At 37.0% G+C, this 16,668-nt stretch overlaps 1 protein-coding gene across 7 annotated transcripts in view; it reads right to left on the minus strand.

The window, feature by feature from the left end:
- Window positions 1-134: 134 nt before the first annotated feature.
- Window positions 135-16,668, minus strand: part of BDP1 (BDP1 general transcription factor IIIB subunit) — a 55,775-nt gene continuing 39,241 nt past the window's right edge. For 5 of the 7 annotated variants that reach the window (XM_083817265.1, XM_083817267.1, XM_083817266.1 and 2 more), the window contains 12 exons: window positions 16,287-16,370; window positions 15,574-15,799; window positions 14,506-14,660; window positions 13,635-13,773; window positions 12,903-13,074; window positions 11,631-11,691; window positions 9,924-10,110; window positions 8,277-8,493; window positions 7,360-7,402; window positions 5,696-5,996; window positions 4,126-4,357; window positions 135-2,509 (listed from right to left, as the gene is read on the minus strand). In XM_083817265.1, the coding sequence (XP_083673391.1) occupies window positions 2,381-2,509; window positions 4,126-4,357; window positions 5,696-5,996; window positions 7,360-7,402; window positions 8,277-8,493; window positions 9,924-10,110; window positions 11,631-11,691; window positions 12,903-13,074; window positions 13,635-13,773; window positions 14,506-14,660; window positions 15,574-15,799; window positions 16,287-16,370 (1,946 nt within the window). In that variant the 3' untranslated portion in view covers window positions 135-2,380. The remainder of the gene's footprint in view (window positions 2,510-4,125; window positions 4,358-5,695; window positions 5,997-7,359; window positions 7,403-8,276; window positions 8,494-9,923; window positions 10,111-11,630; window positions 11,692-12,902; window positions 13,075-13,634; window positions 13,774-14,505; window positions 14,661-15,573; window positions 15,800-16,286; window positions 16,371-16,668) is intronic. The other 2 variants (XR_014576633.1, XM_083817269.1) reach the window with 2 other exon arrangements.

Below are 16,668 nucleotides of genomic sequence, written 5' to 3' on the forward strand. Positions count from 1 at the left end.
GTGTATTCGTCTGCTTCCCCCATGCAAACGTGCCTGCATGCAGCACAGTGCAAAGCAGAAGTTGAACCCACACTTTCAACTCTTTATACATATAAGCATTTAGAAATGGCAATAAATATTCCAACAAACACATGTAATATAAAATAATTTATTCACATACTTTACATATACAATACGACAACTTTCTTTGAAACAGAAAGCTTATATGCAGTAATACCGGTGTCAGACGTGTCTTCAAGCAAAGCAGTCTTGTGCCACATCTCTGTAAAAATGCTACAACTAATCAGCATTGAGATTTCACAATTCCTTTCTTACATCCCCCACCATTACAAAACTTGCATAAAACAACACAGAGTTGTCTCATCTCAATTCAAATTAAATTTGTTCTTTAAAAAAAAATCCTCTACCAAAGTGCATGTGGTTTACTGCAGGGAAAAAAACTGTACCCCAATTAACAAGGTAGATAAGGCACCTTAAATATTGGTAATGAAATAATTATTTTTATCTTATAATGTGAATGCAAGCTAAAATATATGCAACAAAATATAGAATGGGTATTACCTTAGAAAGTACTTAGGGCAATTATTTCATAGCCAACTCCCCACAAACCTATGTTTAGGCTATGCCAGTGCAAGTGATTGAAACATGCCACATCTGTTAGGAACTAAGAACTTGCTTAAATGAAATATCTACAAGATATACAATACATTGAGCTTAATGTATACATTAACCTATTTCATAATATTTACAGTAAGACAATACTTAGATAAACATTTCAAGTTAAATGGATTAGGCAGAGCACATGATACTGTCTGTGCAGAAACTCTGGTGGTGGTGGTAGATTTGTCTTTTTTTTTTCTTTTTCTTTTGACAATATGCTTTGCAGTAAGTTACTTTCTACTGGGAACATCAGCCTCTTTATCACGTCAACAAGATGCTGTTGCTAGTGCCATATGTCCTTGTATAGCAATTTGCAGTAGCAGTAATTTTTTCATGCATTTTTCCTTATTGACAAAGTTTTAAAGGCTCTTTCATAAGCCTTGCCAGTAATTTCTGAAAAGGCAAACATTCTCAAACTTCATGAAGTATTTCAAAATTAAGTAGATACTTATATGAAAATATTTGCCAGTCAATGAATAACCAGTCCAAAACTGGAAATAGGCTAATACAGTTTCAAAGTTTCTCTTTTATGATCATTTCTTTTGCAAAAGCACTTGCTGTTATTAAGTATCAGGAGAAAGTTAGACTACTTAAATGTACACACTCATTGTGTAATGAAGTTTGAGAATGAGTATTTCACCTTTCATTGACCACCTGGATATATGAGACTCAAAGAACTTTCTTATTTCATCAAGACAATCTTCTTCCTAAGCAAGTAAACAATTACACCACAATCTCAAGCTATGCCATTGAGTTACAGTATAAGTAATCCAGGAACATGGGGAAAGCCATTCAAATTCAACTGCTTCCAAGCAGCAAATCCTTAAAGCCACCTCACTGTCCAGTCGTGGTTTAAATTTAGTTCTGTTTGTGCTAATTTACACAGGTGAAACAAAGGACAGTGGTACAGATATATACACCTATATGTAAAAACAAGGAAAAGAAATGGTATCCAAACCCTTGTTTTCAAATTTGGAAGGAGATTAGCATGTATATTGGGAAACATTAACCTCTTCCTCTCACTCCAGTAGGACAGTTGCAAAAATTAACATTGTGTAGCATCACTCAGTAAATGAAGCATGTTATTCAGGGTTTTCCTCTATACATTTTAAAGGAGACAAAACCATTTGGCTTTTCAGGCTAGGGTCTTTTAATTTATGCAAGACTTCTTAAATATAAAAATACGTAGTTTGGAGATGCTAATGAAAATAACTGCAGTGATGAACATATCTATGTATTTACTATGCTACTTTCAGTATTTGCATCCTGATCTACAGAGATTACACTATATATAAAAGGTTCATTCCTCCTTCTAACATACTACTATAGCATACTTCACAAAAAGAAGTAAAGAACTTGTATAACCAGTACCACAAGCTTTAGCATTATAGTCCAAAGGGATCCTTGTCACAAGAATAAGCATTTTTTGCGTCACACTTTTCTTGAAGACAGCCATGCACCCATTTACCAACATCTAAACAAGGGAAAATTAAGCCACTGGTCCACCCAATGGCATCAATGTAGTAGTTTAGGTTACATTAACATTTTAAAAGTATCCATGTCACTTTGGAAGAAATTGATTCCATATTTAGGGAAGTTTACTAACAATAGCTTGGCTGATGGTAAGTTTGGCACAACAAGCATTAGAACAAGCACAGACTTTTAAAATTAATTTCTTGCTGTTGTACTAAAATCCCACAATTTTTATAAAGCCAATTTGCTATTCTGAGTCATCTACTTCCATAAAGATGTCACTGAAAAAATACTCAGAGATTCTGGTGGGCTCTTCTTCCTTCTTTGTATCTTTAGCACAAAGGGGGGGCTTTTGAGATGGCTCATTACTTGGAACCTAATAGAAAAAGAAAAGGGTACTCTTAACAGTCTTAATCTGTTTATACACCTATATATACACACATACGTACACAAACATATAGACATACACACATACATACGTACATGTGTATAAGCATATGTAGATATATCTGCTTGTGCTTCCTATTCAGACAGGAAGTTTAGATAAAAAAATAGGAATTACTGGAAAAAGGAAAACAAGTAGACTCCTTCCTCATCCTCTGCTAACTAACACCAGGAACATTTCTGCAGGAAAAGCCGATTAATATTTTGAGATAGACCATGTACTGGACAGCAGTCATTCTCTTTTATTTGACTTCATGTATTTGCTATAGGTTTCAGTTAAAACAGAGGACTATTTCTGCAATTTGTTCCCCAAGTGTCAGTGTTGAGGCCCATCCTCTTTAATATTTTTATTGATGATTTGGATGAGGGAATTGTTTGCAGACAACACCAAGCTGGGGGGAAGTGTTGATCTGCCAGAGGGTAGGAAGGCCCTGCAGAGGGACCTGGGCAGGATGGGTCAATGGGCAGAGGCCAGTGGAATGAGGTTCAACATGGCTAAGTGCTGGTCGATGCTCACCTGAACATGAGCCAGCAGTGTCCCCAGGTGGCCAAAAAGGCCAACGACTTCCTGGCTTGTATCAGGAATAGTGTAGCCAGCAGGACCAGGGAGGTGATTGTCCCCCTGTACTCTGCTCTGGTGAGGCTGCACCTTGAGTGCTGTGCTCTGTTTTGGGCCCCTCACTACAAGAAAGACATTGAGGCCCTGGAGCTTTTCCAGAGAAGGGCTACAAAGCTGGTGAAGGGCCTGGAACACAAGTCCTGTGAGGAGCGGCTGAGGGACCTTGGGTTGTTTAGTTTGGAGAAGAGGAGGCTCAGAAGAGACCTTATTGCTCTCTGCAACTACTTGACAGTAAGGTGTGGGAAGCTGGGGGTCGGCCTCTTCTTGCAGATAACTAGTGATAAGACTAGAGGGAATGGCCTCAAGTTGCACCAGGGAAGGTTTAGGTAGGAAATGAGGAGACATTTCTTCTCAGAAAGAGCAGTCAGGCATTGGAACGGGTTGCCCAGGGAGGTGGTGACATCACCGTCCCTGGGAGTGCTCAATGAAAGGCTGGACCTGTTGCTTAGGGAAGTGGTTTAGTGGGTGACATTGGTAGCAGGGTGATGGTTGGACCAGCTGATCTTGGAGGTCTTTTCCAATCTTAATGATTCTATGATTCTACAAGATAATTCAAAGTCAAAATTTCACCAGATGAAAACTATCATATATACACACATAAACAGTTATCAGCAGAAGCCCTTACAGCTTCACCCAAATCTTGAAGGAATGTACAAACCTTCTACAACTTCTGCAAATGTAACAGAATAGAATAGTGGGCTACAACTCTCAGAGAAACCAAAACATTCATAGGTGTATGTGCACAGAAAAAAAACCAACTTAGTTCCTTTGTAAGTTTCCTTGACATGCACAAGTTAGGATCTATTTATTAACTGAGACAGATCTCTCTCCAAACTGGAACACTGTACACCCACCCACTCACTTCTGAAACAACTAATTCATTGTCCTTCGTATCTCAAAAATGAAAGGACATTCAGTAGCAAACATACCGTAACTACAGCATCAGCAGTTATGTCCTCATACTCCACAGATGATGATGTGCTTGTAGAGGGAAGGGAACAAATTTCCTTACTGGATGGAGTGTTTTTTTTCTGATTTCGCTTCAGGGTCGCAATCTGTGGTTTCTGGATCTTCCCTCTACTCCCCTTGGTATCTTCTGCAGAATCAGAACTACTTTTTTTGCAAATTAAAGATAAAAATCCAAATGGTTTTCGTCCACCCCTATTAAAAACAAATAGAGTCAGAATGTCATAGATTGCTCCATTAAAGCAATATATAAATAGTATAGCCGGGGTCCAGTTCATTACAGAGCAAACACACACCTCAGATGCGCATGAAAATTCTAAGAAACAGAAAGTTATTCCAAGACAGGCTGTTTTTACTACTGAGTAATTTGTCACATGAGGAGTTTTACGAAGCACTACAGAAACTAGGACCTCCAACCCTTAGAACAGGAACCTACCATTTGTCACTAAGCTAAAGCCTGTAAAAAACTACCGAATCTTCAGAAAGAGATCCCAAGAGGAGCAGAGACTTAGGCATGAAGAAAGAAAAAGAGCACCCTCTGTGTCATCAATGAAAAAAAGAAACCTGATTCTCGACAATGGGGCTACAGCAGACTATTTTAGACCACAGAAAGAAGACTCCCTGCTGCTGGGTTTCAGAGTATTGTCAGCATTATACCTAGTAAACAAACTTCTGTACAAAAACAGGGAAGAAATCACAGTGATGATGGAGGTACAGAGTATCAAAGCTACTCCTTATGTTGCAAAGAGTTTACAAATTAGGAAGTAAACCCTAAGGCAAGGATTCTTAATTTTAATGCATCATTACCCAGTTGCTGTGGATATCCGAGGTACAAATAACCAATTTTGTTAGGCACAAATATAACGAAAGAATAAACAACAGGATCAGGACAGACAAGTGGAGCGCCACAGCTGAGACCAGTGAGCACAAGTGCAATAGACAGCAGGAACTCAAACACTTAAACACTGTAGAAGGGTATATTAAAAAAAACCGAACATAATCCAAACACTTTGACAGACCAATGAGAACAATTTCTTTTGAGCCGTCAGGCTTGAAACTCCTTTGGGGAAATGGTGCATCTTAAGTTAGGCCTAGAAATCCAGTGTATGAGTACTATACCTATAATAAATTTTGTTGGCAGAAGGACAAAAATCAAAACAAATGGAGAGGTACATATATCTAAGCACAGACTGAGCTAAGGAAAATGACAATTATCCTAAATGAGTATCAGAGCCAACAGATGTCTCCCTCACAAGAGGCATCTGTTAATGTCTACATAGATACAACATATATCAGTAGTGTCCCTTGGTGTATCTGCTCACTTAATGACTAAAATACATCAAATTTCAAAGGAGACAGTTTGATCCTATTTAATTTGCTGAAGAAGATAGATACTATAATTCTTACCCAGGATGGTCACAAACAAGGGTACTGCCCTTTTAATATAAAGTGGAAAAATGATACCAGAAACTCAATATGGAAACAATGTCTTTTTAACAGAAAAGGCTGATAAAAATATTATTCCGTAAATACCTGAGTAATGGAGTTTTTGAAGATTCTGTTAGACTTCCAGAAGTTTCCAACTGTGCAGGTTCATGCACATCTCCTAGTTTTCCTTGCCCACCTGTTTCTGCTTTTCTGCTGCAGGTTACTCTAGACATCACCTCTTCTTCCTGATCAAATTCTGAATTCTCAAATGATGCTTTACCTAAATTCTCCAAAGTTTCATGCTGACTTCTCTCACCTAGTGGTCCGAGTGACATAGACTTGGACACCAACACAGAATTAAGTACCTTTTTCTTTGCTGAAGCCTCTGTTTTTTGAAAAGGATTCCCTGTAAAAGAGTTGAGTTATTCAGTGTTATTCAAAAACTTCAGTTAGTTCTTTCAATGATAACCTGTTAGAGCCCAGAGGAGGGCTACCAAAGATGATCAGAGAGCAGGAGAAGCACCTCTCCTATGAAGAAAGGCTGAGAGAGCTGGGGATGTTCAGTCTGGAGAAGAGAAGGCTCCGGGGAGACCTCATCATGGCCTTCCAGTACCTTCCAGTACCAGGGGGCTTATAAATAGGATGGGGAAGGAACCTTTACTCAGGTAGATAACGAAAGGACAGGGGGGAATGGTCTTAAACTAAAAGAGGATAGATTTAGACTATACATTAGGAGGAAATTCTTCACTCAGAGGGAGTGAGGCACTGGAAGAGGTTGCCCAGAGAAGCTGTGGATGCCCCATCCCTGGAGGTGTTCAAGGCCAGGCTGGATGGGGCCTTGGCCAACCTGATCTAGTGGTGGCATCCCTGCGAATGGCCAGGGAGTTGGAGTTAGATGATCTTTAAGGTCTCTTCCAACCCGAGTCAGTCTATGATTCTATGATAATACCACAGTCCAAAAGATGGGGGTAATGTTAAGATGGCTTGCATCACAAGAGAAGGGCTGAATTTATTTTTTTTGTTTTTGTTGCTGTTCTCTTTTTTAAAACCACTACGAATTAAGAGTTCACAGTCTACTTTTAAAGTCTGTAAAATCTTACAGATGCTATGTGGAAAAGCTAGGAAAAATTTGAGGAAGTGTGTTTTTACCACCCACATCCTTTACAACACACAACAGAACTTAGTTTAGCAATCTAGCTGTTTAAGTTTCCACAATTTCTCTTTCAAGTTTATTTCGGGACAAAGAAGTAGTTCTCCAAATCCTTCATGGGCTCAGATGATCAAAGGCTACATCATCAGGAATTCTGCTCTCCTTCTGTTAATTCTTCAGAGGCAGATTAAACTGTGAATGTATTTTTTTAAAGACTAACACAAAATAAAATTTTAAAAATGTATTTTGGCATAGCATGGTAAGACACCAGTTCAGACCTTTAATTATTAGCACTCTCCAATAAGTGGAAATATTTGCTAAGCAGAAGATAATATGTTTGGTTCAAACATCTCCTGTAATTCATGAGTAGACTAACTACGGCAATGCTTTTAGAACCATTCCTAACCATTAATAACCACCTATATAATCCAACACAATTAGTTTATAGCAAAAACATGAAATTGTGGTATTAGAGTATTACAGTGAAAATTTCATTCAACTGTTACATTAGGTAGGTGCTGACAGGACCATTTAGCACATTGACAACACGTATTAAACTGTAATGTATCATGCATTTACATTCGTTATACTTTGTTTTTACAAGTTTAAATTTACCTACCAGAAGCTCTCTTTGGAGAATTTGTGGATTTAGTTGAATAACCCTGTTAAAAAAAAAAAAAAAAAAATTCTTTCATCATTCAAGAGACAATGAAAGTTGACAAAGGTACATCGTGCATGTACACTTCTAAGAACTGGACTGATAGAGAATACATCTTCAGTAGAGCATCATTCACCAGTTATCTCATTTCCTGAGCAGGCTTTTCAAGGTGTTCTCATGAAAAATGACTCAAGTCAAAGAGGTCAAGACAAGAGGTCAAAGAACGAGTAAGATTTTTATCCAGCCCTTCCTAGAAAAGCTCTCTGAGTCATATGGGAAATTATCACACATTCCCTCAAATGGACGCACTACAAAATCCTAACCTACTCACAGAAATTAATTGAAGTCACTCTCACAAGTATTCTAAAAGGACAGGGGGAAACTGAATACAGGCTGGCTTCTTTTAATTTGCAGGTTCTTTTAGACTAGTGCCTACTAAGTTAAAAAGCATTAGGAATATATCTAATAAGTTCTTCATGTAATAGATACCACTAGGAATCATAATGTCTGCCAGTCATCCAATACACATCCAAAGTTTACCCTCCTCCAATGTAATTGTCAGAAAGGCTGTGGTGAATGAACCAAACAACAAAACATATTAACACCCTACCTACTAGGAAGCTTAATAAAAATATTTGAGAGCCAACAGATTCTCCAGAAAAATAATACTAGAATTAACAGTCTAAAAACTGCTGTAGGGTTCAAAATAAAAAGCAATCTATGGATACTGATTTTCCTTTGAAATTGTACAGGTAATAGCATCACTTGCTTAAAAGTGTACTGTTAAACATTAAACATAACTAAAATGCTCTACTACAAGTTAAGTGTTAAGCATCTACACTATGCATACAGACACACTAACCAAACTACCTTCTCACCTTACAAGGGCTTTCGAAGTTACCCTCCACTATAGTAGACAGAGTTTTCTTGGCAGGAGGAAAGTCATTCTCTGCAAGCTCAGCCGCTGACCTTTTCTGAGCTGTCTGCACCAAATTTAGAACAGGCTCTGCTAATGTATTCTGTAGTTGTTTGGTTTCCATATTACTGTTTAAAGACGCATCAAATTCATGAGCTGCAATTGTCAAGGATCCAGTGCTGTTTATATAAAAAAATCATTATTGTGACTGTAAAAAAAAATGCCAAAATTTAACTTGTACAATACTTCCGTATGGAAATTACCCATGGATCATTGGGGATATTCTTTGTTACTTAAAGCCAGTATTGGCTTCACATGTACTGTTTACCATCAAGAACTATTTTGCTGCACTACCTTAAGGCAAGTTTGTGAACTGAAGTTTGCTAGTTACAGTCACATCTAATTACTTTAGAAGATGTTCTGTTTGAACTCAATTTGATACTTCCATAATATGTAAAAATATGTCAATTGATTAACTGCCCTAAATAATGCCATAATGCAATATTATTTACACGTGCTGCTGAATCTTCATTCCCACACTCTCCCTGCTCCCTCTGGTACGATCTCAAAAGAGAGTGAGAAATCTCAGGAAGCAGCAGAGACCAGGAAATAAAGTATAGCAGTAGGAGAACAGTGAGACAGATAACTCTGCCTCTCAGTAATTCTGTCTATCACCAGTAGTTCCAGAGCAATTCACTCTTAGTTATTGAATGGATAGATCTTTAAGACAATAACATTTTCCTTAAAGTTCTCCACGCTGGTGGAGAACTGCATCACACCTGTAGATTTGACCTGAGAACTTACATTAATACAGTAGTACATTTTACAACATAACAACAGTTCCTAGTCTTCAGAATCTTTTTGCCTTTGACATTTTTCTTTCTTCCCAAGCTGAACAGGAGATTTAATTCAACCATAATGTTGAAATAATTCAGTTATGTCGCACTGAAGAACACTCCTGCTGTAAGATACACTCAAACCCTGTGTCTCAAAATACTGTCAACTAGCTAATATTCCACTGAGTGAATTCATTTATTTGCTTTTTAGGCTCTTCTGCCTTTAAAATCACAGCACAAACTCAAGAGAACAATATCTGAATTTGTCTACCATTTGTCATATTCTCCAAAGGGCCATCTAGACTAAAAATTCGGAAGAGCAATTGATAAAAGAAGTTTCAAGGGTTTTGTTTTGTTGTTTTGGGTTTTTTTTGTTTGTTTGTTTGTTTTACAAAATTGTTAAAGTACTGTAAAAATGCAAACATGCTTAGATTTATCATTTTCAATTACTTTTCTTTCCAAGTATCCATGATAGAATAAAATTCAGTTGAATAAATGACTTTTGTTTTAAAAAATCGACACTAAAGAATAGATCAGAATTAAAGTTAACACTGACACCAAAAACCAACTAACTAAAATAGTAACTTAAAACCTCTGATGAGAGCTTTCTCCAATCTGACTTAAGCACTTTTAAGACTCTGCCCAGCCTACTAAAATGATTTCGTCTTGCATTTACTTCTTCTTTTGAGAAGTTTCACTGTGTAATGCACATTCAAAAGATAATCATTCACGAAAAGTGTTCCACCTAAGATGCTCAAAAGTAAAGCGTTTACCTCTCCACTTCAGTCAGGCTTGTTTCACTTGCATTTTCTGGGCTGATAATTATTGGCGCTGGTAGTAATGCTTCAGAAGTTTGTTCCAGCAAAGCAGATGCATCAAATTCTTCTGAGTCAGCTGGGATTTCCACCAATGTTAAAATGAATGTCTGTTCTTCATCTGGACATCTACGATCATCATTCACTACAATAATTTTCCAGTGAAATAAAAAATTAACAAAAATCAAGTTTCAAACCATATTGTTCTTCATTCCCACCCACCCCCCCTTGACTAATTAGCTTTTAGGTGCTTGTTTCTCCAGGGAAAAAGACAATGGGGATATCCTTCAGACAATATGCTTGCTTTCTTCTGAAACAAGATACTCATCATCATTCCCTGGAGCTCATTCATTCCAGTGAAATCCTTAACACTATTCATAATGAAGAATATTAAGCATAGCTATTGGAGATGAAGCCTTTAAAATGAGTGTTCTGGTATTAATGAACAATTTGCTGTTCATTTAAACTTGTGTAATGGTCAAATGGTTCTCTGTGTCTAAATGCTACTGTCAGGTATTAAGAGTTACTTTTTGAAGTGGCAGGAGTAATTTGGATTTTTTCCGTAAACTCAAGATTTTTCCTTTCCCCACTGATTTGCAGAAGAGAGCCTGAGAATTATAGTCAGAAACTGAATAAATGAGAAATATAAATAATTCAGTCAAAAAGTTGGGAAGTAACAGACAACTGCCAACTGCCTTTAGAATGAATTTAACAAGATAACATTTTTAAAGGTTTTTCAAAAATGGAAATCAACAGTGCTACTCTGTTACTTAAGACAGCTCTCATTTTTGATGATTTAAAGCTGTTATCCCAATCTTAACTAACTTTGGTTCTTTTTCTAATTAAATATGATTTACAAGGCTCTGTTCCAAGACCCTTATAAGCATAATGACAGACACCTAAAAAGAAATATTAACCCTACCTTTTGCACATGCTCAGGAGTTTGGCAGGAAGACTGCAATCTGCATGTGAAGAAATTATTTTGGGCTTCTGACACTGATTTTCTCATACCTTAGCCACGTATTGGTTCTAAACCAGCTCCATTTCAGTTTATTTTAACAACACGTAGCCATTACCTTGGTACCTTTCACCACTTTTAATCAGTTAGCAGCTGATTGCCGGGTAAAGAGGGAATTCTGTTTTCTTCCATTTTCTTCCCCTCTTCTCCTTTTTTCACTTGCTCAGACTTGCACAGTCCAGTCCACCTACTCACACAACTGTGACACTGGCATCAACTTGACAATTCCATGAGCTCACTACAGCTCACTAAGCCAGTGGAAAACTACACAGGTTCTCTCCCTCTACCACCTTCATATTTGACAGGTGCGTCAATCAGAGGCTCACAACATGCTTTAATAAGTGCTAAACCCAGCAATGGCAAGCAGTAGGATCTCATAGCAGGGAGGAAAGAGCAAGAAGTTCCCCTTCCATTGATATTTAAACTTAAGGTGCCATTCCAAAAGTTCCCAAGTCTAGTTTGTGTTAATGAAACGTAATGATAGGGTGGGGAACGGCGCTATGCTGTGGGTTCTTATTTTTGCTTATGAAGTAGATTGTTTAACTATGTCAATAAAAAAACATTTCCATTTTGTTGATTCATCTTTGCATAACTGCAAGATACACAAGTGTGGAATTTTGCTGACTTAAGATATGAGCACATGCTACCTGAAGTCTCTTCTGTGCTGCATACACATTGCTGTTGACAATCCTGAGCACACGTTTCATTCTAGAAATAAAATATTTGAAATAAAACAAGTTTGTAAGTCTGAGAAATAACTCTAGAAAACAAGAAGGAAACAAAACATGTCAAATGCTGAAGAGCCAGAAAATCTAATGACATCATCATAATTACATTTTGTCAGGTTTTATTTCTAGCTAATCGAGGGTGAAGGATACTAGCCTGTCAAGGACAAGAAACACTTGGGCAATATATAATTTATATGCAGCTCACTGGATTGATAGTTTGTTGAAATAAATTTATACTTCCTACAGCACAACTGTCACTGATGACTCACACAACAAATTGCTCAGTGGCACTAAGAATATGAATTCCCCCAACCATTACAAAACTACTGCATGCCAAAGACAGACAGCAAGCTCTGCAACATACCTACATTTTGTCTTTTATAGCATGCACCTTTGCTAAGAACAGGAATACTCTACTACAAGCTGCCTCCTCTCACACTCTCTGCCAGTCCAATATGAGCAAAGTCTTTGCACCCTGGTCTAACCTTAGATGGGTCTTGACACATCTACAGGTTGCACTGGGGAAACAAGCTACTACCCATCAGCTATTCCACATTAAGTACATGAACAGTGGTATGAAGCAACACTAGAAACCTTGAGTTAACTGACAAGGAATCTCTCTCATGAAGAAATATGATACTTCTCTAGCACAAATATGCTAGAACTGGGATACACAAACCACTGCAAAGCAATGGATTACATTACCCTGGTCAAATAGAAAATGTAAAACTTAGTTATGTTTTGAAATGAATGGAAAAGAGTAGGACAAAGGATGAGGGTCAATTTAAATAAAGCTTGTTTTAAGCAAAGCAAATGAAGGGGACAATGAAAATGTAGTGAGCCCAGCAGAACGTAGTTTTAATTAAAAAAAAAAAAAAGTAAAAGCAAGAGGCCAGACTGAATGAATACATGAGTCTTAGGTAACTTCTTCCATCAAAGCTCTTTTTCAAAAATCCTCAGAATTTTGCTAAAATTTATCACTTATTGCTGAAACCCTAAAAACTCAGGCTTGCAAAGATGGGGTTTGCCTGAATGATTAACTTTGATTATACTCGTGCGAAAAAATAGAGGGGTTTCATTCACCAGCTGACCTACCAGGTCAGTAAAACAGGTGAACACATTTGCACTGGAAACCTCTTCCTCTGGAGTTTGAGAAAAGGGGCACTTCCAGACTGTAATTAAATTATTTACCTGAGCAAAGTTGATTGTACATAGGCTGTGCTCAGCAGGACAAGGATTTTGCATAGTAAGTCCATCCACAGAACTTTGATTCATATAATCCTCTAGTCCAAGGTGAGATTTCTTATATGGTGGTGATAAGTTCCCTGAAGTCCTACAATCATCTTTCATCTCTTTCTCTGTTCTGTGAGATATATACCTAGTTAGTTTGAAACCAGTTAAAGGTATCCAGTGCATAGGCTGAATTCTGCATCATTACGCATTTAATGCGAAGCTTACATACTTACAGAGAAACAGAGCACCTGTTTGAAAATTACATACTTCTACTAAGGAAAATGCATAATCTTTAAATAAGTCTACATAAAGTATTTCAGCAAAAAGCCCAACACCAGTAATTGAAACTTTACTACTAAAGGCATGACCAAGCATGTAGTCTTACAAGCTTATTAACATTTCCAAATTGATCAGCTGCTTAACATTTCCTTTCAGACACAGTTTTCTGGAGACAATTAATTAGCAAAGTAATTACCAAATACTGAAACAGTGAACACGAATTAATGTTTCACCTCCAGAAGTTGCAAGACAACATAGAAAAGCCTTAGAAGTAAAATGCCAAACTAAGCTTCTGTGCATTATCTGTAAGCATATGATTTCCATCACAGATGTACTACACATACACTTCAATTGCTTATTTTATAAGACTCTAGAAATGAAATCAAATACTAGCTGATGATTTCTTCTTACCTCTCTGTTTTGTTCACTTGTTTGACAAGTTCCATACTAGTTGCAAAATTATGAAGAATTATAGAATCACTTGCAGTTGGTCTGAGCAGTTCTAGTTCCACCCCCTGCATTTCTGCAGTACTTCTCAGGTCTGTAGACTCTAAGATATATAAATATTATTTTATAAATATTTATACATATACTTGTATATATGTATATTTACACTTATACATGTGTATATGTATACATACACAGAAAAATTGCATGGTTTCTCGTATATTATTTTTACATATAAGCTTTTGTCTATTAAAAACATAGAAGTGTACATATAATTGCACTATAAATCTATTCTTTTAGTGTGTATATAAAGTATATACACACACAAGTTATGCACACACCATAGTAAAAATTCTGCTGGTCTGTATACATGGGTTAAAATTAATGTCAATGATATATATACACATATATCAACTTGCCTTAGTATTTTGTGTGGTGGTTTTTTTTTTTTTGCCAGTGGTATGAATATAATTAAAAATTTGAACACCCCACACACCATCATTTTTCTGTAATTGCTTAAAGAATACCAAAACTATTCTTTATATCTCCCCTTCTGACTTAAGTGGAAGGGAAAGACAGTAATAACAGAGAAAAAAAATAAAAAGTACTGTACAGTATTTCTGTCATTGCCAGACCAGTAATTGCTACTGAGATTTCATTTTATTTGGTGTTGTATAAAACCGTACCATAAACAGATAGTCTGCTGTTACAGCAGTGATGCACAATCTGTGAACATGAACGGAAGTGAAAAATACTTTCAGCCTAGTTTTGTTTTATAGACATGAATCCATTAGAAGAAACTGTTTCAAAACCCTACGATAAGAAACAGGCTTACCACTTTGAACTTGGTCCAACTGTTCCACAACTACATTTGTATTAAGTTGCTTCTGAAGTATGTTTTCATTAGACCTCAATACTCCAAAGTTTGGCTGAGGCTTCGGGAGTCTGCCTCTTCTCAGCTTCCTATTCACCACTGGCAGAGAGCTGTTACTACAGGTAAAAAGAAATGCCATCAACGTTGCTAGCTGTCAAAAATCAAGAACTATATGATAAAATCAGTATTTTCAGCAAAAATCGTTGTGAAGAGATAGGAAAGGTGTAATAGATGACAAAATGAACAGATGAAATACAGACTGTAACTGTCAGTGAAGGCACGAAGGCTATTTGGCAGAACAAAAAAAAATGAAGATCAGCTACACTGGGAATTGGAACACACAAGTTTACTGCAAACTAGTATGTTCTCTATCTACAGAAATAAATGAAATATGGAAAAAATGTGAGATCAGCAATGTAACACTGATCATATGAAATTAAGTTCTGGCTAACAATATAAGAACCACCTAATTTAAAATCAAAATCTCTGGTTATAATTTTTCAGAATGGTATAATCTGATAGTTTGTTCAAGCAATCAACAAGTTACAGTCTTCCAAATAAAGGAACATGTTCACTACCAGATTTTTCTGAAAAGCTGTTCCATCAAGCTATTTCAACATTCGCAAATATTTTAACAAAGCTAGAAAACACAACGATGTAAGATCAAATAGTTCCTTGACATCCATTTGCTCTAAATGTAGAGCACAGAGCAGCACTGACACGTAAGCAATTTGCCTTGGCCTGATTAGCCATGAAGTACTTTGGGAAAACGGGCTTGGTAATCAGCAGCAATCCATACCAATGAAGTTCTCACATTCTTCCCTCCTCAACATAAGCATAATTTCAGAAGCTAAGAACAAGTTCTACAGTCTCCAAATCACATATCAACATCTCAAAAATCATAAGAAAAATACAAGAGGGATTTCCCATATTACATCACAAACATAAGCAGTGCTATAGGGTCTCTTCCTAAAGTAATTTAATCAAAAAATAAAAATAAAAATAAAAATATTAAGGTACTAATTTAACCTGGTAGCATTTTTCTCAAAATATTCTTCAACACCTGTTCCTGCATCAGTGCTTTGATCCTCCACATTAACGTTACTTCCATCGTCACAAGGGACCAAATTCTTGGTATAAGTGGCTGAAGAAACTAAGTACTGATTAGGAGTCCTCTTTTGCTCAGAGTAATCGTGGGTCACAAGGCTATTGGCCAAGTTCAATTCATCTTGAGCAGGTAACATCTGTGTCCATTCTGGTTAGAACAATAAACAAAATAGAAGAGCATAACTTAAAAGACACAAATTAATATTCAACCAATGAAAGCTGACAACAAATTTTGTATAAAAGTCTACCAAAAACTAGACTAAAAATATAATTTCAGGTTACAGCTACTTAGGAAGCTATGTTCCAATTTAAAGGCCTGGAAAGATCTCTGACACCTATGCTCATTTAAGCTTGGATCCTCTCTTTTGTTCAATTTATGTGACCAACATAGATAAATTCATGCCCTTCTTTAAACAGCTCTCAAAACGTCTTTCTAGCACAGTGATGCAGTTGGTAGTATCCAGTAAGGTACCTTGCTTTTTCCAGCCAAGCTGCATTGCTTAGTCTCACTACATGTGTTACAATTCAGCAGAACAAAATGCATAAGACTCCTGACCTCCTACTATGCAGCAGCATGGAGAAGAAGCATGGGCCTGGAAAGCACAAGGAAGGCTTTGTGTCAAATCAGATCATACCTTCAGTGCTTGTTTTTAACTGGAACATTGGATCACCCATTGCAAGTAAAGTCATGGCAGCTTCAGTGCTTCCATCATTAATTCCTGCAAAGTTGTTCACACACAGGTTGAAAGTCACAAGTGTATTTACCAGAAATTCACTTACATGTATTCAAAAAGCATTTGACACTATCATCAGTACATCACAGAATGCATTTTTAAATTGTTGCCATTCACAGATCCAGATACTCATAGACAGATGGCAATTCCCACTAAATTCAATATTCCCTGAGCAATATTCCCTGAAGGAACTGTAGCCCATGGAGGACATGGTAGAACAGGCTTATCCTGGATCCTGTGTTAGGAGCTGTTCATGAAGGACTGTAACCCATGGGAAGGACCC

Source organism: Anser anser (genome assembly GCF_964211835.1).
Source record: "Anser anser genome assembly, chromosome: Z".
NCBI classification, from domain to species: domain Eukaryota; kingdom Metazoa; phylum Chordata; class Aves; order Anseriformes; family Anatidae; genus Anser; species Anser anser.